This window comes from Notamacropus eugenii, chromosome 7 (assembly GCF_028372415.1).
Source record: "Notamacropus eugenii isolate mMacEug1 chromosome 7, mMacEug1.pri_v2, whole genome shotgun sequence".
In the NCBI taxonomy this organism is placed as follows: domain Eukaryota; kingdom Metazoa; phylum Chordata; class Mammalia; order Diprotodontia; family Macropodidae; genus Notamacropus; species Notamacropus eugenii.
In genome coordinates this window covers 93,069,805-93,095,100 of record NC_092878.1, presented here as the reverse complement: position 1 = coordinate 93,095,100, position 25,296 = coordinate 93,069,805, and the positions used below count along the sequence as shown (strand labels likewise).

Below are 25,296 nucleotides of genomic sequence, written 5' to 3'. Positions count from 1 at the left end.
AATTTTAAAATGCAAATACCTGGGAAAGGTAACACATTGGCATGGGGGAGTTTCAGTCAGGATGTAAATGATATCAAATTTTTTCCAGTGGCTGGGGAATGGGAAAGGACGGAGAAGGAAGGAGAGAGACAGAGAGAGAGAGAGACAGAGAGAGGAGTAAAAGGCAGGAAGTTTTGGGCAGACCTATGGGGTAGGCAAAGTATTGCTTGCCACAGAAACTTCACAGGAGAAGAAGGAAAAAAGAGTGAAAGGAAAACACAGGGAAACTGAAGTGAAATTTATACTCATTCAGAATTTTGCAGCTATTTATTTTCACTGCACACTTGCAAATTCAAGCTATGAATATGACCTCACTGTGGTCATGTTCCACTGCATGCCTTAGCATGAATTTTCATCTATTTTCTGATATCTATTATAGTATTTTTAAGATTGAGGGTGCAGGACCCTTTAATTTTATAATTAGAAAGGGTTTAAAAAGCAAAGGATTGGTTGGGGGGGGCAGCGTTAACCACTGAATATAGAAACTGATGTCAAACTGAATAAGTTAACTAATCAACTGATAGTAAAGGAAAAAAATAATTCCGTATTTTTTTATTTGATTGGACAATGGATCCAAACCTGGATTGACTCCTGGTTTTGTCATATAACTTATTGAAAAGTGTTTCCTCTTTAAGTCTCAGTTTCATTATTCATAAAATGAGAATTTTCAACCAGGTGATGTGGAACATTCCTTCCAGCTTTAACAGTTGATAATTAAGAGAGCAGAGATATAGGGGTGTGGAACAAGATCACCATCATCCAGGGAATGGTGTTGAGGACAGAAGACAAACTGCATAGACTTCACAGCTATGTTTAGGACATGTCCTCTTTGCCCTTGCTGCACCCCTAACTCTGCAGACCTTCTCTATGATGCATGACACAGAAATTTCTTTTTCGTTGAAGCTCACTCACCCCTGGACTTCTCCTACTGGAAGGCCCCTCTTCCCCTCATGCAACCCCCTTTCCTGCCCATAACCACTTCCTTTGATGGACTAGTTCAGGGAAGGGAAATTTTCAGCCTCAAGGCCACATGTGACCCTCTAGGTCCTCAAGTGCAGGCCTCTGACTGAATCCAAACCTCACAGAACAAATCCCCTTAATAAAAGGATTTGTTCTGTAAAAGCTGGACTCAGTCAAAAGGCCGCACCCAAAGACCTAGAAGGTCACATGTGGCCTTGAGCCTCCACTTTAAGAAGACTACCCAGGCTAACCATGACTTTATTTCCATTCAGGCAATCCCCCTATCTCTCTAGACTTTACCTACCATTCCCTCAAACTCCTCCTTTTTAGTTTCTTTTTATGTATTGTCTTTCCTCATTACAGTGTAAGCTCATTGCTTACTGTCCTTCTTTCTGTTTATATGTGTACTCCCAGCTTTAGTAGATTAATAAGGTGTTTAACACATACTTGTTGACTTGAAAAAGATATATGCCTTCTGTCAAGGTTATTGAAACATAGGTAGCTCTGCTCCATCTAATTCATCCATTTTGTTTGTTTGGTTTGGTACATGATGAATATGTTTCAAAAGGAATTTTATTCCTAGGAAAAGTAGCACTGCTTTTAAGAATCACTGTAATTAGTACCTGTCAGGACTGAGAAGTAGTTAAAAGAGAAAATCTGCACATTCGAGGCAGAAGGAGGAAAAAGTCTGCTGGATAGACTAGTATTGGTAAATTTTCTCAATGTAGAATACTTAGTTTAAGGTATTGTTTTTTTTCTTTAACCTTAATAGTCAATACAATATTTATTAGAAGCAAGATCCTGCATTTACAAATTTCCTTGTTTTCTATGAGACCACAGTCTCACTTTTTTCTCCATCTTCAGTGTCTAACACAGTGCTTATAGTTGAAACTGAATAAATGTTTCTTGAATTAAACTGATACTTTATCAATGATCACTATCTGTATATGCAAGTATATGAAAAAAGTGAATGAAGAACAAATATTGTTTCTCTATTGCTAACTAAAAGTCATCTTTCATTTTACAGAAGTTGGTGATATTTGTAGCACTGTCCAAATGTCTTCCAGTCCATAGCTGGGAAGTGTTTTGCTACATAGGCTACTATATTTGTATCTTACAGTGGGTGGCACAAGTCACCCTGCATTCAGTTGAAGGGAAATGGATGGAAGAGAAGTTGCCTGGAGTAAGCTCCTACTACCTGGTAACTTCCTATTTTAGCATATAATTGTTTCTAAGTAGGTCATAACTCAATTGTTCCTAAGCTGTTGCAGAACTGCTGGTATTACCCACACCCATTAAAATTTAGAGCCCTAGGGCAAACCTGTGCTCGCTCCCACCCTAGTTACTGCACTAATATTTGAACTCTTGATTATGTGGCTCTTACTGAAGTCACTGCTCAAAAAGAGCTTCCTCATCCCTGGTTGGAGCTGACTGTCCTCTAGAGGAATCCTTTAATGTCTTCCTGGGGCAGCTGCTGCTGGCATTTCACAGCATTTGGCCACTAGGATACAGGATCACATGATGTGGTCTGTGCATTTTTTTAGCATTTTGTCTGATCACACAGTTTTTAGTCAGTCCATGTCAATTTACCATTTAGCAACTGTTTGGGAGGCTGAATGGCATTCGCAGCACACACACACGTATATTCTACTCAGTAGACTTGGGTTGTTGTGTTATGTTGACTATATATTCTAAGACTTTTACATGACTAAGCATATGTTGGAGGTGATGCTGATGAGGCTCTTTGGGACCATCCAGCTTCAAAACTGGAACCCATCCTATTAATTTAGAGATGAGAACTGCTAGCATCTAGTTTCTGATCCTTCTGTGGTATTCTTTATCCTAAACACCATAGTGAATGCCACTGCTCTGCAAAATGTTTAGTCTCAAAATTGATGCTGCATTTCTAGTATCTTTAGTCTTTCAAAGGACATTCTACTTTCTTCATTAATTACTATTTTTCTTTTCTGAATGTAGGTGGGGGAATAATTAGCATATCACTGGCTAATTCAATGACACACATCATAATGAATAAAGCATTTATTAAGCTTTTACTGTGTGCAAAGCACTGTGCAACTCCTGGGATACAATAAAAACAAGACAGTTCCTGATTGATTTCAAGGAACTCACATTCTTATAATCAGAGGAATACTTTCATTTCTCTATTGCTGACTCAGAAACTAAAGGCTTTGCTTAGAGTAATGAATAAATTCACTTCTAGATTCTTTAGATCATCAGATTTCAAGCTAGAAGAGGTTTATAAACCATCTGTTCCACTCCATCCTCATTTTATAGATGAGGAAGTTGAGCTGAAAAGATATGAAATTCAATTCAATAAACATTAAGCACCTACTAAGTGCTAGCAACTGTGCAAAGCACTGGGAATATAAAGGAAGCAAAAGACAGTCCCTGCCTCATGGAGCTTACAATCTAATGGGAAAGATAACAGGCAAACAAATATAAACAATGTAAACCATGTACAGGATAAATGGAAATAACTAACAGAGGGAAGGCACTAGAAGTAAGAGGGGTCCTACTTGGTGTAGGAGATGGGATTTTAGTTGGAACTTAAAGGCTAGGGTGATACAAGTAATGTGTCACAACAGGATTTGAACCCAGGCTTTCTGACTTTCTGTATTTGGAAAGTCAGTCACTCTACTCCTTGAAGGATTCTTATAAGAATAGGATGACACCATGGTCCATAGATCACACAAACAGTCTCTATCTCCAATGTCTACACAAATTTGGCAACTCAAATCCTTTCATAGCAATTTACTAAGTGGTATCTTGCTTTAAGCGGGGCGGGTCGTCATCATGGGGAATTTGAATCAGAAAACCTGTTCAATTTCCAACCTTGCCACATGCTAGCTATATAACTGTGCAAATCCCTTAATTTCTTGGGGCTTCATTTCCTTGTAGGCAAAATGGAATTATTTTCACAATATCTCTCAGTGTTATTGTGGGGAAAATGTTTTGTGAAATATAGGATGATATATAAATTCAAGCTGCTTAGTTGACTTATAAACCTATTTGGTTTCTCCTGGTACTTGTCACAGTAGTAGAGTCCTTCTGCCCACATTCATTTTGTCTTTTTATTCATAGTACCTAGTACAGGGCCTTGTAAATAATAATTAATAAATACTTAGTTCATTGAATGTAATTAAGGAATGCTTATTGGATGAGTGAATGAAAATAGTAACTATATATTCCCTGTACAGCTTCTAGAAGTATCTTAATGACAGTATAGGATACTACTGTTTCTAGGTCATATACTTAGAGTAGGAAAGAACCTCATTGGGTCATGTGATCCAATGATCTCATTTTATAGAAAAGGAAAATGAAACCCAGTTGCTTCATTTAAGTGACTTGCCCCAGACAGAATTTGAACCCAGGACCTCTCATTGTAGATGCAGTGTGCTTTCTAATGCATTAGCAATGTGCCTGACTATCTTTCAGATAAAACAAACACTATTTTTCTTTCGTATTCATTTCTGTCCTTGTACTTGGCCTGGAAAAAAAAAAAAACTGGGGAGAGGAAGACAATTTGAATAAAACAATGTGGTTGAGAGGAGAGAGAGAGAGAGAGATAGAGACAGAGAGACAGAGACAGAAAGAGAGAGAGAGAGAGAGAGAGAGAGAGAGAGACAGAGACAGAGACAGAGACAGAGACAGAGAGACAGAGACTGAGACAGAGAGGGAGAGAGAGGAAGAAAAGAACAGGAAACGGTGAAGGAAGAGGGAAAGAGGCGACATCTCTGTACACTCAAATCATTTAATTGAGAAATATTGTTAGTTACATTGGACAATATGTAAACAACATTGTAAAGCATACTTATGAAGGAAAGGGAAATTGTGACACATTTCCCTCCCCAGAGCTCAAAATTAGTTTGGTCAGCTATACGGAGGTAGACAATCAATGAACATGTAGTAAGTGCTTATTAGGTGTAAAGTGTTATATTAAGCACCGGAATCTGGTGTTCACCCAGTGACTTCCACCCAGTAGAATCAATCATTCAAACGTTTTTCCAGCGGTGAGAGACTGTAGTGTCTTTGAAAGTGTTAGCACGGAGTCAAGAGACCTTGGCTAAAGGACACGTAGAGGATGTCCAAATCCTGTTCCCTTCTGTGTGGCCTTGAGTAATACACAGCCTCTGTGGGCCATAATTTCCTCCTCTAAGGAAGGAGGACATTAGACTGGATGAGCTAAGGTCTCTCCTGGCTGGAAGTGTATCATCTTAAATACTGCTTCCTACTGCAAAAATCACTTCCTACTTGTGTGCACAGGAGCTCTCAGACCTCACCTGGGGATACTGGGTACGTAACCTGTTGTGCCCTTAAGAGAAAGCAGAAATCCAGATCTTGGCTTATAGAGCTTTTCCTAAGGACCACTATCTCTTCTCCAATTGCCAACTGCCTAGAGTTTAAGATTTGGCTCATCCAAACTGCCAACACTCTCCACTGATTTTTTTTGGGCTAACACCCTCTGTTCTCGCTTGGGTCCCATGACTCCCAAGTCCTCCAAAGGAGAATGTGTGTGTGTGTGTGTGTGTGTGTGTGTGTGTGTGTGTGTGTGTGTGTGTGTGTGTGTGGTGTGTGGTGTCTCCCACGGGATCTCCGCCATGCTGGTGATGACTTTCACTTGGAACTCTCCCTTCCAACTTCCAGGCTGCGCTAAAACCTGTAGCCGGGGGAGGTGAGAAGTGACTGGCAAGGAGCCGGAGGGGTTGCGGGGGTCTGGTCGGTTGCCCCGTCCCAAGTTCACCCATTCCCCCACTCCCTGCAACTTTACCCAGCGAGGCCGCCTTTCTTCCTAGGGACGGGCCAGCCCCCAGGGCCGAGGTTTTGTGCTCCCGCAGCCGGGATGAGGCAAGGGGACTGCACATGGAGGGGGAGGGGGAGGGGAGGGGACCAGCTCGAGGGCCAGAGGTTTCCGAGGGAAAGTGAGAGGGAGGGAGTCCAGCTCGCCCGCTCCCTCGTCAGCCGCTTTCTCTCACATAAGCGCAGGCAGAGGGCGCATCAGTCATGCCCTCCCCCTGCGACCGCCGCTGTTGCTGCTGCCGCTACCGCGGCCGCACAGCTCCACGCGCTGAGGACGCCCGAGCACCCGGGACCCCGCCGCCGCCGCCGCCGCCGCCGGGAGCCCCGGAGCCGGCCAAGTCGGGGGACTGAGCCGCGGCAGTCTGCGCCGCTGCTTCTGCCCCCCGCCCCCCGGCACCCCCGCTGCAGACTCTCCAGCTGTGGCTGCTGCCCCCTCGGGGGCTTCCTTAGGGGAAAGGAGGGAGGGGGGTGGGGGGAACAATCCGTGGTGCTGAAGACTTTTTAAAGGGGGGGTTGTGTTTATGCACTTCCCCCCTCCCCGAAGAAAAACAAAAGGAGGGAGTGAGTTCTCCTCTCTCTCTCTCGCTCTCCCTTCACCTCCCAGTCTCTTGAATGAGGAGAACTCGGATGTCCGGTTTCCTGTGAGGGTTTTTACCTGACAAGCTCCGACTTTCCCCAGCAGTTACTTGGAGAGCAAGTTGAAAAAAGTTTGGAGCCCCCGCGCAACGGAGCCGCCACCGCTGCCGCCTCTTGTCCGTCCCCCAGGCTTTTTACTGGCTGGATATTGGGGGCAAGGAACACCAGGAGCGCTCATCATTGCAGGGGCACCCAAGCCCCCACCCCCTGCCCCCCCGTAAACGCACTAGTCTCCCCCACCCCTTCCCCCCCGCCCCAACCCCCCTAAGGAGCCCGTTCACCATGCACTTGCTGGGCTTACTCTCCCTGGTCTACTCCCTGCTTGCTGCAGCTCTGCTCCTGGGACCTCGGGCGCCGGCCGCAGCCGCGGCGTATGAGTCGGGACAGGGCTATTACGAGGAAGAACCGGATCTGGGGGAGGCGAAGGTAAGTGCTGGGCTGCCGCTCTTGCTGCCTCTGGGGAGAGGAAAGGGGGCAGAGTGCTCCTGTAAGCGAACCCGTCCGGAGAGAAAGTTTGTGTGGTGTTGTAACCCTTGGGAAGTCGGGGCTAAGGATACAGATTGCATCTCATTTTCACCGAAGAAAGAAACTTACAAACTTCTGTTAAAAACAAATAGGGCGGGGGGGGGGGGGGGGGGGGGGGGGCGGAGGAGGGAGAGGTTAGTTAAGTACCGAAAGAGGTGCCTAGTGATACCAGTGATCCCAATGGATGCAACAAATAGAAAGCCGAGCTCTGCCCGGTAATCCAACTGTTGTAATGCTCAGTCGAAGACAGGGCAGCAGAAGTGCGCCTTCCCAGGCAAATCAAAGGTACAAGAAGGCAGTTTTGTCCGTGGGCATAGATGACCAGTCAACCTACAAGATTTCATTGAGTTGCTGCGATGCGGGGAGGCTCATTCAGGCGCCTTGGAGGGGGTGGGGAGGGGAAATGAATACAAAAGGAGAGCCTAATAACTAGGGAATGATGGATGGATTAAGACGTCCCAGCCACACTTGGGGAAAGAAACTTGTTCAATTTCAGATGAAACTGGAGGTGATTCTTATCACCTCCTTAGGAAACCAAGGTGGTTTTCTCTACGCTGCACTTAGATTTCTTAATGATATGCTGAAGACTAATCGAGTCTGAAAAAGCTGGTGAAGAGCAGTTAGAGTCCTTACTTTCCAGGCTGAGATTCAGCTTGTTTGCCTTCAAACTGCTGTTTCCTTGCTCTTCCAAAAGATTAACTGTTACTCCAGAAGGTTTTAACATGCAACTTACACCTGATGTTGGTAAGAGGGCGTACTTAAAAAGTACGCTTAAAAAAGTTATATCATACAGTGTACCTCATTAAAGCTGCTTATTGTGCCCAGATATCAGTTTTTTTGAATCAGTAAAGCAATGTCTGTAGAACTTTACCATAGCGTTCCATTTCAGTTTTTGGCAGGATGGAAAGGCAGCCAAGTGACATGATGTGTCTACTCTGAGTTTATTGAATTACTTTTCACCTACTCCACTCTTATGTTTATTTGTCCTTAGCTACCATTAACTGGTATGTCAATCTGACATTGATGACAATTTAAAATACTTATTGACCACAGAGAACAGGGGGATTGTTACAGCTTTTCGATAGGCCAAATTGTGCCTTAGAGTTAATTTTCAGAGTAAAAAAAGTACTGATCAAGTTCATCTAGAATTTTTAAGCATCAAAACGTCATGTGCATGAGCAGAATTTTCAGAATATTTGAATGAATGGGAAGGATAACTTTACAAAGTACTTTAATGAGTCTTCTCGTAGTTTGTCAATTTTTTTCAGTGAACTAAACTAAAGAAAATGCATTGTTGAGTTAATTATCTAGCTTTTTTAAAAAATGCAACTACTATTAAACTTAATAAGTTAAGGAAACTCTTTATTAATTAACTATGATCTTAAAATAATTTACAAATTGACCTCAAATTATTATTTTAGTTAAACAATAGAATGGTGGAAAACACTTTTGAGCTAGGACAATGTAAGCTGAGTTGTATAACAGTTAATAACAATGTATTTTATACCCTTTGTAAATAGTTGCCCCTATTAATGCTGATGCTAACTGTAACTTCATCGATGTGGATGATTTAGTGACCAAAAATGTTATAAAATGCAATGTGGCAGAGTTGACACTTTTCTTATGCTTCGAATATTATTGCAAATTAAGCAGATGTGTGAAGTAGTGTTTTATAATGGACAGAGGGCTGACCTTGGAATCAGGAAGACCCAGCTTCTGACATATATTAGCTTTGTGACCCTTTGGGTGTAAAAGGTTAAGTGATGTCACTTAACTTGTGAGTGCCCTCCTCCCAACAAGTCACTTACTTTCTCCCTACCCCTCAAATAACTTTCCAAGACTTCAAGTTACAGAAGAGTTGCTCATATGTACCTCTACAGTTGGACTTCCCTATAAGGATGAAATTGCACATCTGAACCAAATACACATATTCACTTTCTCTTTCTGGAAAAGCAAAGCACTGGAGATGTGTGAGTGAACCATAATTTCTGTTCTGTGGTTTTAAAAATAATTTCTTTTGGTTTTGTTGAAGAATTGGGGAGTTGGGTATGGAAAGGGACATCTGAATAAGAAATCATTTGATAAAGCAGGTATCAAACAGTATCTGTGCTTCTGGAAAAGACAGCTAATTCAACTAATAGAACTGACTTGGTTATTCCCAGTGTGCTATTCTGTATATGGATGTTTTGTAAGGATGTTGGTTTTGGCTCTGGGGGAGGAGGAAGAATCAAATTTAATTTCTGAATAAGTATTAGTAATATGGAGAACAACTAATTAAACAAAAGGTTGATCATCTTTATATACAGAGTTCTTATCCCTTCTTGTTACTTGAGTTTTCCTTTTCAAAGTAAAGAATTTAAATGTCTGGTTTGGGGTACATATAAACTATGTTTTCCTTTTTCAACTCAATTTTACATATAGTTTGATAAGAATATAATAGTGACACTGAATTCTACTTGTTAATACCTTTTTTTTTTTATTATTCAGGACTTTATGAATCCATACCATTAAGCCACTGAGAGCGTAGGGATACCAATCAGTGCCTTTTTGCTGCATTAAATGATCTATAACTCAGTGGCTTAACGGACAGTTCCCATGTAATAATACTGGAACAGTAGTATTCTAAATGGAATCCCAGAGATTTCAAAAGCTTAGATTATTTCCTTGCTTGTCAAATTTATGACCAAAGATAGATTTTTGCACTGGGAGAATCTAGTTCTTTTTCTGTCATATATAGAAGCTTATACATATGTAATTTAAGGATTTTACAACTCAATTCCAACAGTGCCTTACATCAAGGTGAACTTTATCCTCCCCGTCTGCCCAAGGTCATATAGTTAGAGAGTGGTCAAATCAGAAATGAGAGTGAGGTCTTGCTAATTCGTATGTTACACTGGAACTAAGAATCCTATTCCATTCTGTGTAATTCTAAGTGTACAATTTACTAAAAAAAAAATTTTTTTAAGTTTTCTCAAATGCTTAAAAGGACAGGCAAAAAGTGAAAAAAGCAAAGAACTTTGTTTCTGTGGGGATTAAGTTTAGCTCGAACTGGTGAGAAAAAGGGGAAGATGAAAAGGAGAAAATATGAAAGAGTTTAATCAAACCCAAAGGAATAGGAAAACGTGGCAAATTTTCTAATCCATCCTCTTGTCAACATGAGATTAATTGGGTTTATTTGCACTTTGTCATTTCATGCTAGGACATTTGTATCTTTAGAGAGGTCAGTTAATGTAATTAAAACAATATACCAAATAGACATTACTACATGCTAGCTGATGTGTTATTTTGGTGTTAAGTGATACCTGGGTGACCCAAAAGACTATGCCCATGTGGTATACTGCAGTAGTATCCCAAGAGATAGTATGGGCCAAAAATCTTGATTAAAAAAGTAGTATAGATAACGTCATGGACACCAGACTGGTAATAGCTTAGTTAGTGAAATAAGGATATTTTAGTGTATAACATTTGAGGATAGTGATAAGGAAGACCTAACCTGCACAGTATACTCCCTTACTAGGTTAGATATGCCATGTATCTAAGCGTTCTAATAGAGACATTCTGATACTGTTATAATAATAAAAAGAATTAATAGGGGCAGCTGGGGGACACAGTGGATAGAGTGCTGGCCCTGGAGCCAAGAAAACTCATTTTCCTGAGTTTAAATCTGGCCTCAGACACTTAGCTGTGTCACTTAATTCTTTTTTGCCTCAGTTTCCTCATCTGTAAAATGAGCTAGAGAAAGAAATGGCAAACCACTCCAGTATCTTTGCCATGAAGAGCTGGACACCACTTAACACCAAATTAACTTTTCTTTCTATTGTAGATAAGTTATTTTTAGGAATGTGTTTCACATAATAGACATTGATTAGCTTAATATATGGATTAAAAATTTTAATAGTAATTATGATTTAAAAATAACTTAGTTTTGGCTATGGTACTTCACAGTAAAGTAAACTGTGATAGGTTGTTGTGGTTGTGTTGTGTAGTTTTTGTCCTTTACTCTTGAAGAAGACCATGACATTAGGGAGATGATGATATGACTTGCAATTGACTTTGATTTGAGTGAGGGAGGGCTGGGCAAGGTCACGAGCCTCACTTTCTCCTCCAGAGCAGTCTGGGTCCAGTGACATGATCAAGATGCCCAGAATACAGTCAGAGACCCTGCCCATTTAAGCTAAAGTCTGCCCAAAGGGAGGCAAATTTTGATGCCAGAAGTTAACAAGTTAACTAGGAGTTTACTGGCTAAGTTTCTTTCTCAAAGGCCTTGGTCTTTTAGGTTTGCCTTAAAGCCAACTCACTCCTGGATTGGACAACAATAGGTCCCATCCCAAACACCACTTAATGATTGTTTTTTGGGCCCTCCTAGCTCTGAGTGAATGTAAATAGTAACTGTTTCTCTTTGGGGCAGCAACCTTAAGGGTCTTCCCCTCCCAGTTTGATTTTTGGGCTTTTTTTTTTTTGGATGAAAGGGGTCATCCCTTGACTCACTTTTTAAAAGGGGCCTATTCACTGAATGGCTGTTGCCTCACTCAAAGAGAAAACCTGAGAAAAGACAGGTAAAATTTTATATATATATGTATATATGTATATATATACATGGTATATATATACATATATACGTAAATATGTATATAGACACGTAGGTATATATACATACACACACATAGTATTTTATTTTTCTTATTTTCTTTATCATCTGTATCTCTCTCATGTTATTTATAACTTTCTACATTGTATTACAGTTATGTCTTGGCATGTAAATGGGGCCATATCTTACAAGTTTTTCACATTCATGTAGTGTTTTAAGATTTTATACATTATGTTGTCTAATCTTCACAACACTCGAAGTAGGTGTTATTATTATTTCAGTTTTAAAGATAAGGAAAATGAGGATAAGGGAAGTTAACTGAATTTAATCAGTCACTAAATATTTATTAATCTCCTATTCATTTGAGGTACAGTGCTAAGTACTGGGGCTAAGCATTGACAACTCCCAAGATCACAAGGCTAGTAAGTGTCTAAGGAAGGATTTTAATCTCTTTCTCACTCCAAGTTTAGAACTCTATCTACTGTGCCATGAAGCCTCTTTATGTATCTAACATTGTCTAGTAGGGTACTTAGTTACTAACCAGATTTTTGGGCTGAGATCATGTGTTTTCTATCTGATTATCTGTGTTCTTTGATAACAAATGTGTAATAGAATCATAGAATATTATAAATAGAAAAGGGCCTTAGAGAGCATCTAACTTATCCCAGTCACCTCATTTTACAGATCAAGGAACTGAAGCCCGTAAAGATTAAGTGGTTTAAATAAGGTGACCCAGGTCATTAAAGAGTGTGAGATCTAAAACCCGAATCTCCTGCTCCCAGTCCAGTGCCCTATCACCATCAAATATTTGTTCAGATACCTACTTGAGTGCCAGGTAATGTGCTATAGAGATAGAAGGATGAAAAGCATGATTTCTTCCCAAGGAGATTACAGTCTAGTTGAAAATAAAGGGCATATTGGAAATAAAAATAGGCATGTGAAATGCTTATAATAAATACTAAAAGCATATTATAGACAATTAATGCTACAAGAGTATAGAAGTAGAAGAGATCTCTGTCAGTTGAGGCAGCGAGGGAAAGCTCTGTAGGAAAGGTAGAACTCAAGTAGGACTTTATTAAATGAGTAGAGAAAGTTCACAAAGATAGAGGGTATTCTGTGAGCAACGGCATGGAGGCGGGCATTTGCATGGCACGTGGTTGAGACAATGAGTGAAATAGTTTGGCTAGAGCATTTGATTGTGTGAGGGAGGTGAGAAAGAACAATGTAGAAAAAGAAACTAGGGCCTGATTATGAAAACCAGGAATCTGAAATTTATTCTGTCCTGGGCTCTTCTCTTATATCTCTACACTCTTGGTAATCACATTAGATCCCTGATTTCAATATTTTTCTCTACAGAGGGCTCCCCAAACTCTAAATCTAGCCTTAATCTCTCCATAATACCAATTGCTTTGTTGAAATCTCTACCTTTGTCTTTGAGACATAACATATCCCAAACCAGACTTCCATCTTTCTCAGCTCAAAATCACCGTTTTCCTTAACTAACCTATTTCTGTCAGGGACAATTATTTAGCTTTGCAACTTGGGTATCAACATAATGCATTTATTAAGCACCTACTCTGTTCCAGGCACTATGCTAGATATTAATGATAAAGATGGGATAAGGATAGGGACCAAATCTATGATTTCCTTAGAAAAGGGAACTCCTGGTGAGGAAACTCTCTATATGTATGCAGGTTGGTATGTCATCTATGGCTTATAAAAAGTTGCCTTAGGGCAATGGTGTCAAGCTCAGATAGAAGTGGGAGCCACTAATCTGTTCCTAAGGGTCTCTGCAGGCCACATATTAACTTAATTTCACAATGTAATATTAGCTGTACTTTAATGTAATGTTACTTGTTTTCTTATATATTTCCCAATTACATTTTAATTTGGTTCTCATTGCACTTAGGAGAATTGTGAGCCCATAACATGTAGGAGACACATTTGATATTTATGACTTAGAGCATTGGGAAGTTAAATGACTTACCCACGCAGGATATGTCCTAAGGAGAACTTCAACCTTGGTGGTCCTGGATTCAAAGCCCCCTCACTGTCTATTCTGCCATTCTGCCTTCTGGGCTCTTGCCAACATCCTGTTAGGGAAAAAAATACGTACAGAAATATGTAAAAATGCATACATATCCTCAACTATTCACTCTTACTGCCCCCAACTAATAGCTTGCCAAGTTATTATACCTATTATACCACCTCAACATCTTTTACAACTGCCACCTTGTTGTTGAGTTTTTTTTAAGTCATGTCTGATTCTTCCTGATCCTATCTGGGGTTTTCCTGGCAAAGATACTTAAAGAGGTTTGCCAATACCTTCTCCAGTTTATTTTACAGATGGGGAAACTGAGGCAAAAGGATTAAGTGACTTGGCTGGGGTCACACAACTAGTGAGTGTGTGCCTGATACTAAGGCCTGATACTCTTATCAGTTGAGCTACTTAGCTGCTCCATCTTCTTCCTTACTTTTTTCCTAATTCACCGTCCTTATCATTTTTTTGGTTTAGATTATTTGAATAGAGTCTGAGTTTATTTCCCTGAATACAGTCTTTCCTCCTCTAGTCCCTCTTCCATGCAACTTCTGCACTGATATTCTTGAAGCTGAGGTGGGACTGTGCCACTATGCCACACTCTGTTCAAGGACCTTTGGTATTTCTCTGTTGCTACTGGGATCAAACATAGTCTCTTATATTTGTTATTGAAATATCTTTGCTGTCTGGTTTCAAAACCTCTTTCCAGGCTGATTACATATTACTTTACCTCTCATACTGTACACTGCAGCAAAACTTTCTCAAAGAAGGCCTTTCACATACTGTGAGCAAGTTGTAAGTACTCCATATTCCATGGCTAGAATGCACTCCCTCCTGGATCAACCTAAGCACTATACCTTGAGATGTTCTTAGATTTTCCTAAGCAAGTGAAACATGTGACAGAGTAATCTTTTAAGAACCTTAATCCGGAAACAATATGCAGCATAGATGAGTGGAGAGTGGGAGAAAGGTGAGAGAGACCTGAGATTAGAAATCTGGGTTAGAAGATTAATGCAATAATCCAGGCTCAAAGTGATGAGAGGTTGAGGCAGTGGGGAGTGGAATGACTTGGAAGAAGGTGAGAGAGATTTTGAAGGAAGACTCAGTTGACAAAAGTGAGACGTTTATTGGATATTAAAGAAGGAGAAGTAATTCATGCTTTCAAGACTAGGTGACTAGAATGATGCTGGCACTCTTGACAGTTAAAAAATGTGGAGCTGGTTGGTAGGGAAAGCTAATGAGTAGCATATTCATAAGATTTGAAATCACTTTAAAAAGTAACATTGCCAAGGTGAGCACTGAAATTCAATTCAACTGAAACCAGCAAATAATCTGTTCTTATTTAAAGGGAAAGAATGAAATTAAATCAACAGGATTTAAACTGTGGACAACTTTAAGAATAATATTTGGCAAATGTTGAAACATTAACAAACACTACCATAATTCATAGCCAAAATAGCGTAAGTACATCCTGTTACCTCGCATATTAAAATTTAAAGACAAAGTTGGGTCACTGTGTGACATGAAGTCAAGTCACTGCCCCTCTGTTTCCTCAGCTGTAAAATTTACTAAGGCCCTTTCAGCTTACTGTTCCACATCTTGTTAATAACTAGCAAAAAGTGTAGGAGTTTTTATCTACTAAGTGCCATCTCTGTGCCATCCATATGTTGTAGCATCAATAACCTTTGTCTGGCACTCTACAGATTCCCACAGATCATCCTTGCCATCTGCCTACTTTTGGCAGCCTGGAGAGGAGATTTAAGAATTCAGAAATGTACAGTCTGTGTGAGAATAGGAAAAAAAATGCCCTTTCACTTTCTCTTACCTAACATTTCACACATGTCCAGATTCAACAAGATAACTAGTCTTATAGCCCCTAAATGTAATTAGCTGGAGGTGATTCAGGGGGCAGACAGCTAACAGCAGAGAACTGGGATACTGCCACCCTTTTCTTTGTGTTCTACTTCTTGAGTACATTCACATGCTGACATGGTTTTTCTTTGTATATTGTCTATTATTCACATCCTCTATTACATGCCATGTTTCCAAAATAATGCAGAATGGAAGTAAGAATGTCTTGCCTTGAAGGGCATATTTTTTAAAGCATACCTTGACTTCCAGTTGAGTTAATGTTCATCCATGCTCTTTAATTTTGCACTGTTTGACCTTGAAATGTGTGTTTTATAACATTTAAAGGTGAAAATGATCTTGGGAGATGATCTATCTAACCTATTTTACAGTTAGAGAAAACAAGGCGCATGCAAGTTGGTCACACAAATAGAAAGTAAAGGAGCCAGGATTTGAATCCAGATCTTATGTCTCAAAATCCACACATCCTAACCAGCTGATGATTAAGAGACTATTTGTATACATCCTTTGTATTGCACCCTTGTCCTAAGTGAAATGGGAGTCACTTTTCTCAATTGTAAAATGAATAACATGGGCTAGGTGATCTTTAAGTTTCTTTATAATTCAAAAGATTAATGATGGTAGTGGCTGCGTTTTGTGATCCCCATTTGCCATACACAATGGATAGAACGCTGGGCCTGAAGTCAGGAAGACTCCATATCAGCCTCAGAGACTTACTAGCTGTGTGACTCCAGGTAGTTCACTAAACCCTGTTTACCTTAGTTTCCTCATTTGTAAAATGAGCTGGAGAAGGAAATGGCAAACCACTCTAGTATCTTTGCCAAGAAAACCCCAAATGGGGTTACAAAGAGTTCAACAGAACTGGAATGACTGAACAACAATAATTTACTTTGTGAGAGGTTGAAAGATAACTTATTTCATAGGACTAAATGTAAAGCCATGTTTGGATTCAAAAAATTAGACTGAGAGATATAAAATTGGGAAGATATAGAAAAAGAGTACTCATATGAGAAAGGCCTGCAGTTTTTAGTAGACTTTCAGCTGAATATGAATCCCCATTGTCACTCCTGGAAATGACTTCTTTCTCTGAGAAATAGATCAATAACAAAGCAGAGAGAAGTATTCTAATATAGTGAAGAATCAAACAGTATCATTCATCTATAGTGTAATTTCCCACCAAGGCAATCACTTGAAATAACCTTGGACTTTCTTAAGTGTACTTTCTAACTAAAAATAGGTTGTGAGACAGAGTTAATTCATTGTTAGTACAGCAAGATCCAGAAACTTAGCATGATGCCCAATAAGAATTCCTAGAAGTAATTAGTCACTTTTGATAGCTACCTTAATTCTTCTGTGTAACTTCACTAGAGGAGTGCTGGAAGTATTCCCTATGACCTTTCACAAATGAATGCCTTTGAGTGTTGGTTTAGCCAGTAGAGGTCGGATTTCTCCTCCCTCCTCCAGACACTTGCTGTTGTAATTTTTCCCAACTGAATAATCCCTGGTAGCTATGCTTTCTATATGAGATGCACTTGAGCAAGATCTGCTTCTGAAAAATCTAGATTTACATATGGGATATATCAAAGGGTGCTTATTAACTATAATGACAAGTCAGTATAGAATTTCTTCAACCACTAAGGTATGAATGGTCTTCTTTAAAAGTTTAGTTTATCCAAAACTTCTTGCTATTTTTAATGGTTTCTTCTATCATTTATTTTTTTTTGCATGTGTTCTTGGATAATGATATTATATTTCAGAGTAAAACATTATCATAGATAGAATCCATTAGGTCTATATATCATCATCTGCTGGAGACCAGAGACTGTTTCTATTTAATTTGCTCTTCAGAGAATTCACCGTAGTATCACGCGTAAGTGGTTGCTTTAAAAATATCTAGAAGAGATAATTATAGTGAATGGTTTTTCAAGTTCCTTAGTGGTATACTAGTGGTACCAAAGGGTTAATGTAGTTCCAAAATGGTTTTCTTGTGCTAAAGTAGCAATTTTACATTCAAGATATTGACAAATCAATTATGCCTTTAATCAGCCATCCAAGTTACTGATAACAATGTTCACTAAATTTGGCCCCCATGGTAGAACTTTTTATGCACTTCCACTAGAAGCAAGTTTTTTGGGTAAAACCTTTCAAGTAAACAGGTATTGTATCAAGTATTGTAATGCAGAAATCATTTTCTTAGCTTCTTCCCCATTAGCTTAAAATCCATTTAATGAATTTCCCCCTATAAATATTTTTCAGACATGTGCAATCAACTCCATACTTTAAGGATGAAAAATCTGTTTCATTCACTCAACAATTAATTTACTCCCTACTCTGTGTGTGTGTGTGTGTATCACTATGTTAGCCACTGTGGGGAGAAAGAAAAAAAGTATTATTGTCCTCTGATTTATTGTATTCATCTTTCACTTTTTTTCTACATCAATTTCTAAAATATATTAATAAGAGCCTTTATTGGGATGGCTTATACTGTAAACATAATAAGTTTATTAAGTATCTTACCATCATGTTTTGTTATGATTAAAATGATCAGAAAATTTATTAACTAAGAACACAAAGTAAAGTAGAAATATATGAAAATAAATGTTCTGTGATGAAAAAGTAATTCTTTAGGTCAACAGAAAGGATAAGAGTACCATGTAGTCCCAAAGCTATAGTAACCTTCTGGAAAATTCTAACATTAAATATGTGAAGTAAAAAAAAATCAAATACAGCTACTTGAGTAACAAATATAAAAATTAAAGAAATAATTGAGGAAAAAATATTTTCTGTTATTTTATGTCATCCCTATCTACTCTCAACTCTCTTGGACCCAGGTTCAAACCATAAGTAATTTTAATAGTAATTCACCTTATTTGACTCATTTTGCCCCCACTTTGCTCCCCCCTCCATCATTTTGAAACTGTAAAACTGTAAGATGAACTTGTTTCTAGATATTCATTTGATCCCCATACTTACAGATACAAGCAATGGAAATAGTAAATTATTTAGCTGGGACTGAAATGTATGGTAGAATAATGGAATAATAATATTGGACTAAAGGACCATTGACATCCTTTCTAGCTCAGACTCTGTGATCTTGTGATCACATACATTCCTGAGCAAACAAAATCTTGTCCTCCTTCATCCTTGAATAGTTTGGGATAAAAGTTCCTCCAAATTCACTACTCCAGTAGAAAGGTTCCTTTTTAGCCTGAAGATAATGAAATTTTGCCCATGTGGTGTCTTGTGCATACCTCTGCTGGTATAATCAGCTGGCCTCTGTAGTTTACCTACAGCTTAATTGTCCTCCTTCCTTGCTTTGTGGGCCCTCAGGCACACTCCAGGATTCCTGCATTCCTAAACACCCCCATTGGTAGTCTTAGTTGCTCCTCTGACCTCTTGACATGGTCCCCAACACAACAGAACTCTCCCCTAAAATCCCATCCCACCTTTTTCACACATCACTTTGCTTCTTTTTGGGCTATTGCCATATAGTCTCATGGAAAATGGAGTCCTAGCAATTTCTCCCATGAATGATCACAGGCAGAGCAGAAAATGCAGACCTGTTTGTATACCCTTCTGTGAAAATAAAATCAACAAAAATTGCAAGTTGTGCTGAGCATGCATGGTGAGTACACAGTATGTGACAGCTATATTAATGTTGTATACCATAGACCAAGTACAGAGGCCATATGTAAGTCAAACCTGCATGTAGTAAAAAAGTAATATTCAGATACACTGTCCCTACCATCATACCTTAAAGTCATATATAGTGTACCTTCAGTATATTCCATCAATGGGAACTTTCTGGTTAAATGCATAAGTTCTTCCTACATTTTCTTCTGACTGTCATGTATCAGCTTGGTCACCACCCAGACAAATCGTAGCACATCCGTGGTAATCATGTGTCAATTTTTTTGACCACCCTCCCAACTCTCTGGATAGTCAGTAGAGTAGGCTTACTTAGATTTGATAGTTTGCAGATCCATTTCTGGACTGATGAATAACCTAGATGGAATAGTCTTTTCACCCACTCTGCACTCTATAGGTACCCACTAATACATTGGGGCCATCACAGCTGGAGTATTCCACAGGAGAAAGGTTGTCCCTGAATTCTGTTCTCTCCTTATACTCTATTTAGACAGAATGCTTCCTTGGATTGTAAGGCAGTCAATGTTGGGTTTTTCTTCTGCATCCTTTTACACCATTATGTCATCCATATAAGCATTATTAATTAGCTTGTAAAACATCTTCAGACTTAGAAATTTTTCATCAGCTTCTTTTGTATTTTTCGCGAGTTGAGCATAAAGTAACTGTTCAGTCTGTACTTGCTGATTCACACCTTCTGAGAGTCTTAGAGATGAAAGTAACCAGAGAAGGTATGAAGTACTCAAATGACCTGGATTTAAACCCTGGCTCTGCCTCTTAATAGCTGTGTGATGAAGAAAAAGTCACTTCACCTTTGGGGAGCTCAATTTCCTCATCTGTAAAATGAAAGGATTTGTACCAGAATGCACCCAAAATCCCTTCTGGTTCTCAAAGTATGATCCCATAAATCTTGAAGGTATGTGTGTATGGGATGTTCCAAAAGTCTTAAAGTTCTCTCTGTCTCTCTATACATGCATACATACATACACACATGTGTGAGTGTGTGTATACATATGTATATGTATATATGAAGATATATTTCAGAAAGTTTAATTTAGATATTGCTAGAATTGTCCTTGACATTATAGGATTTAACAGCAATAAGGAAAGGGAATCACATAGAACTGGAATATTGAAAGGGACCTCGGCAGCTATCAAGTCCGACCTATATGTGAAAGATATCCACAATATGATATTCTTGATAAGTGACCATTCAGCTTCTGTTTGCAGATTTCCAAGAAGGGGAATCCATCATCTCTCAAGGAACAACATTAATTTAAATGGTAATAATTTTTTTCCTGACATCAGTCCAAAATTTGCCTCTTTGCAACAATTACTCATTGCTCCTAGTTCTGCACTACCATGCCCATTCAAATCCTTCATACATGACAGCTCTTCAGATAATTGAAAATAACCCTTGTTCTCCCTGCTTTTTCTCTTCTCCATGCTAAGAATGCTTAATTCTTTCAACCAGTTCTCACATAACATGAACTCAGTCTTTCACCTGAAATTTAGAGCCCATCTTAGTCTGATCCGTTTATTTGATAGATGAGAAAAGCTAGAACTCTTAGAATGACTAAATCACAACATGTTAGAAAATTTCCTAAAATGAAAGTGTTGAGTTTTCTGTTTCAAATACAAATTAAATGAAGTATGGGTGAAAATAGATTTACTCTTAAAGTTCAAACTTTTGGATGCTAAGCCTAGGGAAAGCATCCTAACAATTTAAATGTAGAGTGTCTCATACTCAAACACAAACCAGAATGTGTGAAGTGATAATAATCCAAGTTAAACAGCTTTCAGGTTTTTCCTATTTGCAATCTGGCTTCATTTGCATCTTCACAGGCAAGATTGTGCCTTGCATTGAAAAGTGATGGTGGTAACAATGTTATTTTCTGTGCTGGAATTAACACCATCTTCTGAATTTAATTTGGCAACAATTGTAATGACTTATTGCTGAACGAAGTTGAATTCTTGCCCATGAATTAAAACTTTCTGGCACATGGAGTTTGTAGTTAAGGGATATAGAACATAGCTACTGGCAGAGACATCTATGTATGAAGATTACAAGGGTTTTTGGGTACATTTTGATTTTTTTTTTAACAAAAGTCATTTAATAGTACACCATCTGTCCATCTTCAAGCATGCATGATCATGTTCATGTTCATGTGCAGAAATATAGAATGCATGTGTTCTGTATAGTTACAGAGATAGTGAAAACTATGAATTCTGTGGGGAAGGACAGTAGAAAGAAGATAAGGTGGTAGAATTAAGTGTTTGAGATGTTATAGAGGAAGGAAGGGCAGAGGACTTTTGGAAACAGAAATGCACTGAAATTTAGGACTAATATAGACCCATGGTTACCTTTGCGAGAGTAATGTCCCTCTTCCATTTTTGTATTTGTTTTTACTCAACTCAAAGTTGTTTAGTTGTCACTCTCATTTGAGTCAAATTTGAACTCAGTTCTTTCTGACTCCAGATGCAGTATTTTATCCGCAGCTAGCTAATTCTTGCCTTATTTCCTCTTATCAAAATTTATCTATCCTTACTCCGAAGAAGTCTGAAAAGCTAACAAGTTCATTTGGAGAGGGGAATAGTTGTATTGGGAAGACCTTTAGTAGGCTAATGCAGTAGCACAAGGAGGGATAAGGAGAGGCTGTAGTTGGGTGGCACGTGACAGAATTTAAAGGGGACTGAAGTTGGGAGGTATTTGAAGAGGTAGAATTGACAGGCCTTGGTAATCCATTTTATATCAGAGAATGGGGAGAGGAAGGAGTTGAAAATAATTCTGTAGTTTTAACAGGAATAACAAGGTGAATGCTCTTCCTACAAGAGAATAACCATGAAGTCATAAGGAAAGCTAGAACTTGAAACAAACCTTAGGAAGCAATGGCTATTACTAATTTTTATTCTCATTTTTCACATGAAGAAATTTGGACTAAGTAGAGTTAAGTACTCATCCATGGTTACATAGCCAGTAAGATAAGAGGTGGCATTTGAGCACAGGCCTTCCTGACTCCAGATGGTACTTCCTCTAGTGCTATATGCCACATGCCATACCATTGGAGATGTGAGTCTGAAGTTAATAAGAGAGACTTAGATTTTGTAATTGCCTATGTGAGATGATATTCCTAAAATGATTTGAGTTGAATGAAATTGGGAGAGAAAGAGAGAAGGAAATGGAGAGGAAAAAGGAGGAGAAGATGATGATCACAATGAAAATGATGACAGAATCAAGGACAGAATATTGGGGAAATAACCTCTGTATGAATCTGGAAAGAAGAGAAAAATCCAATAAATTTGGTGGAATCCAAAAGTAAGTAAATTTGATTGCTCAATTAAATGCAATTTGCTTTGATTTATATTATACTCAGATATAGAATCTATCATTAAAATATCAATTGTGTTTTGGAAACTACATTGAATTTTATAAATATAGAAAAAGAATTCATTTACAATAACTTATTTCTGTTCCATAAAAGGGGGAAGGGAATAAGCATTTGTATTGCGTCAGCTCTGTGCCAGGCAATGGGCTAAATATTTAGGCACTTTTAGAAATATTACTTTATTTGATCCTCACAACAGCCCTGTGAGGGAGGTGTTGTTATTATCCCAGCTTTAAAGTTGAGGAAACTGAGGCAAAGAGAACCTAAGTTACTTGCTCAGGCCACACTGCTAATAGGCTATTCATGGTACCATCAGTTGACTCTAGCATCTATTTGACTTCTCTTCATGTTTTGAGAAGATCAAAAAAGCTTTTTTATTCCATAGAGTAAAAAGCTAAGGAGACCTCAACAGGTTAGGAGGGGGAAAGATTATTTTTAAATTGTTTAATTAGCATAAATCTGCATATTTCATCTATGGTAGTCATCAATCCCCAAAGTCCCATTTTTTGTGAACATATATTTTCCATATATGAGAAATTAAATACAGTATAATTAGTCTTGGAATGTTGTTCAGTCATTTTCATTTGTGTCTGACTCTTCATAACCCCATTTAGAGTTTTCTTGGCAGTGGTACTACAATGGTTTACCGCTTCTTTCACTGTTTTATGAATGGGAAACTGAGGCAAACAGGGTTAAATAACTTGTCCAGTATCACATAGCTAGTAAATGTCTGGTTAGATTTGAACTCAGGTTTAGCACTCTATCCATTATACCACCTAGCTGCCCATGGGCTTAGCTAAGTTTTCTCATTCAGCACCTCTAAATTGTTTAGACTGTTTTGCCATGCAATTTTGTAGGGAGAAGCTTTGTAGCTCCTATCCCTACAGTGATATATTGTATGCATTAGCTTGTTATTCTAGTAAAGTTGGGTTTTATCTCTCTTTTTTAGAATATATTTTCTTATTTTAATCTGGGCGATTATCAATAAACAAAAATTTCAATATACAAAGAAGTATAAGGATTATATAAGAAACTGTGAGCAATTTTAAGTTATATACATACATACACATGATTTAATGAGGTAACAACAAAATTGTTCCATTGGTTTGTGTCCCCTTTTGTACTTTTTATGTTTTCTTGTGAGCATATTTTTTTATCTCTTAATCAATTAACAGAGTCAACAGGGCACTCACAAGATTCTCCTGTAATTTCCCAGCTTATCTCTTAAGGATTTCTTAGTTTAAGCAGTTTCTGGAAGCTTTCTTTACTTGTCCCTTATTGAATTAACAGTTAGGTGAAATAATCTCATAGTAATTATACTGGTTAGTCTAACTTTCCTGAATAGTCTATATAGCTAGATTTGTCTGGTACTGCCAATTTAGAGGTCAAGTGATTACTACATGTAAATTCAGTATTTTATGGCATCTTAAAGGTTTGCATTAAGTACTGTTGGGAGAGGTTTCTGAGTACTGAATCAGAACAAGAAGAACCATTAGTTGGTGTGGGAAATCTGCTGTTTGTGTTGATTCATCAAGGTAGAATGTGCTTGATAATCATAGACCTTCATACTACAATACTCACTTAAGCCAAACTTTTTAGCAGGCTTAAATAAAAAAGTTAAGGGTAGAGATCTAGATGAGTTTCAGTGAAATACAGCAACCTTTCCTTTCTTGTTTCAGTGTTCAGAATGACTGCAAGTGCTTTCTATTCCATTCTGGTTGTCCTGTCTGATATTTTGACTGCTATTCAATAATGTAACTGGTTCTTTCCATTTCCAGAATGTATCTCTTCTTCCTTATATGCTCTTATTTCCTCAAGGCAATAGGTTTTGTTTAATTTCATTAGCTATTTTGCAAGATAATTGTTAGTCTACTATGAGTGCAGCATTATACTCTGCCTTGTGCATCTGTTTTTGTTGTATGATACTGAACTGATATGGAGGAGGAACAAAGAAGAGATACAGATAAATAATACTGAGCTGTATTTAAGTAGCTTATGATATACTCTGTGATAGAAACCTAAAATATTTACATCTTTACAGATGTTTGTGAATGCATCTTTCACTTGTGATAATAGCCTTCTATCTAAGAAGAGGATTATATCTGTCCTCCACATCTGTATGCTTAATACTGAAACAAGGAAGAAAAAAAAAAATAAACCATTAAACAAGGTTACTTGTTCATATGTTTAGAGGGAGAAATACAGATAGTAATATAATTCAACTTTAAGATAGAATACATTGGATTGCAGGATCATAGACTTTGAGTTTGAAAGAACTATGTAGGGTCACCCTCCACCTATTTTACAGATGAGGACATTAAGGCTCAGAGAGGGTTAATGGAACATATTTATATCGCTTAAGCTAATTATTAATTTACAATACCAGGGAAAGTATGTTGCTTTGGCCAGAGAACCTGAGTTAAAATCCCATCTGCACAACACACTACCAGTGTGACTTCAAGTCACTTAACCGCCCTGAGCCTGTTTCTTCTTTATGAAGTAAAGGATTGTACTGATATCCTTTCTCTCTCTAAATCTATAATCTTGTGATCCTGAGCCTCTTTTCTTATTGATGTGCTTATACCCATGATAATCTATGCAAAGTTATTTTCTCTGCAGCAGACATTTCCACCTTTTTTATTTGGGTAATGAGAATTTTTTTTTTCTTTTTTTGCCTACAGGATATCAAACAACCCAGAAAATCTATGTTAATACTTCCTATTTACAGGGTACTGCACTAAGTGGTAGTTTAGATGAGGCAGGAATGTATAATATCAAGGAATTTATAATCT

The 25,296-nt window shown here is 38.4% G+C and overlaps 1 protein-coding gene and 1 long non-coding RNA gene across 3 annotated transcripts in view; one reads left to right on the top strand and one right to left on the bottom strand.

Moving 5' to 3' along the window:
* Positions 1-5,937: 5,937 nt before the first annotated feature.
* Positions 5,938-25,296, top strand: part of VEGFC (vascular endothelial growth factor C) — a 158,568-nt gene continuing 139,209 nt past the window's right edge. The window contains exon 1 of one of the 2 annotated variants that reach the window (XM_072623941.1): positions 5,938-6,879. In XM_072623941.1, the coding sequence (XP_072480042.1) occupies positions 6,736-6,879 (144 nt within the window). In that variant the 5' untranslated portion in view covers positions 5,938-6,735. Of the gene's footprint in view, positions 6,880-7,372; positions 8,949-25,296 lie in introns of those variants that run through there. The other variant, XM_072623942.1, reaches the window with a different exon arrangement.
* LOC140513989 (uncharacterized) overlaps positions 6,822-25,296 on the bottom strand; it is a 45,185-nt gene continuing 26,710 nt past the window's right edge. The window contains exons 2-3 of the long non-coding RNA XR_011970423.1: positions 13,554-13,659; positions 6,822-6,909 (exon numbers count right to left, since the gene is read on the bottom strand). This is a non-coding gene — a long non-coding RNA (uncharacterized lncRNA). The remainder of the gene's footprint in view (positions 6,910-13,553; positions 13,660-25,296) is intronic.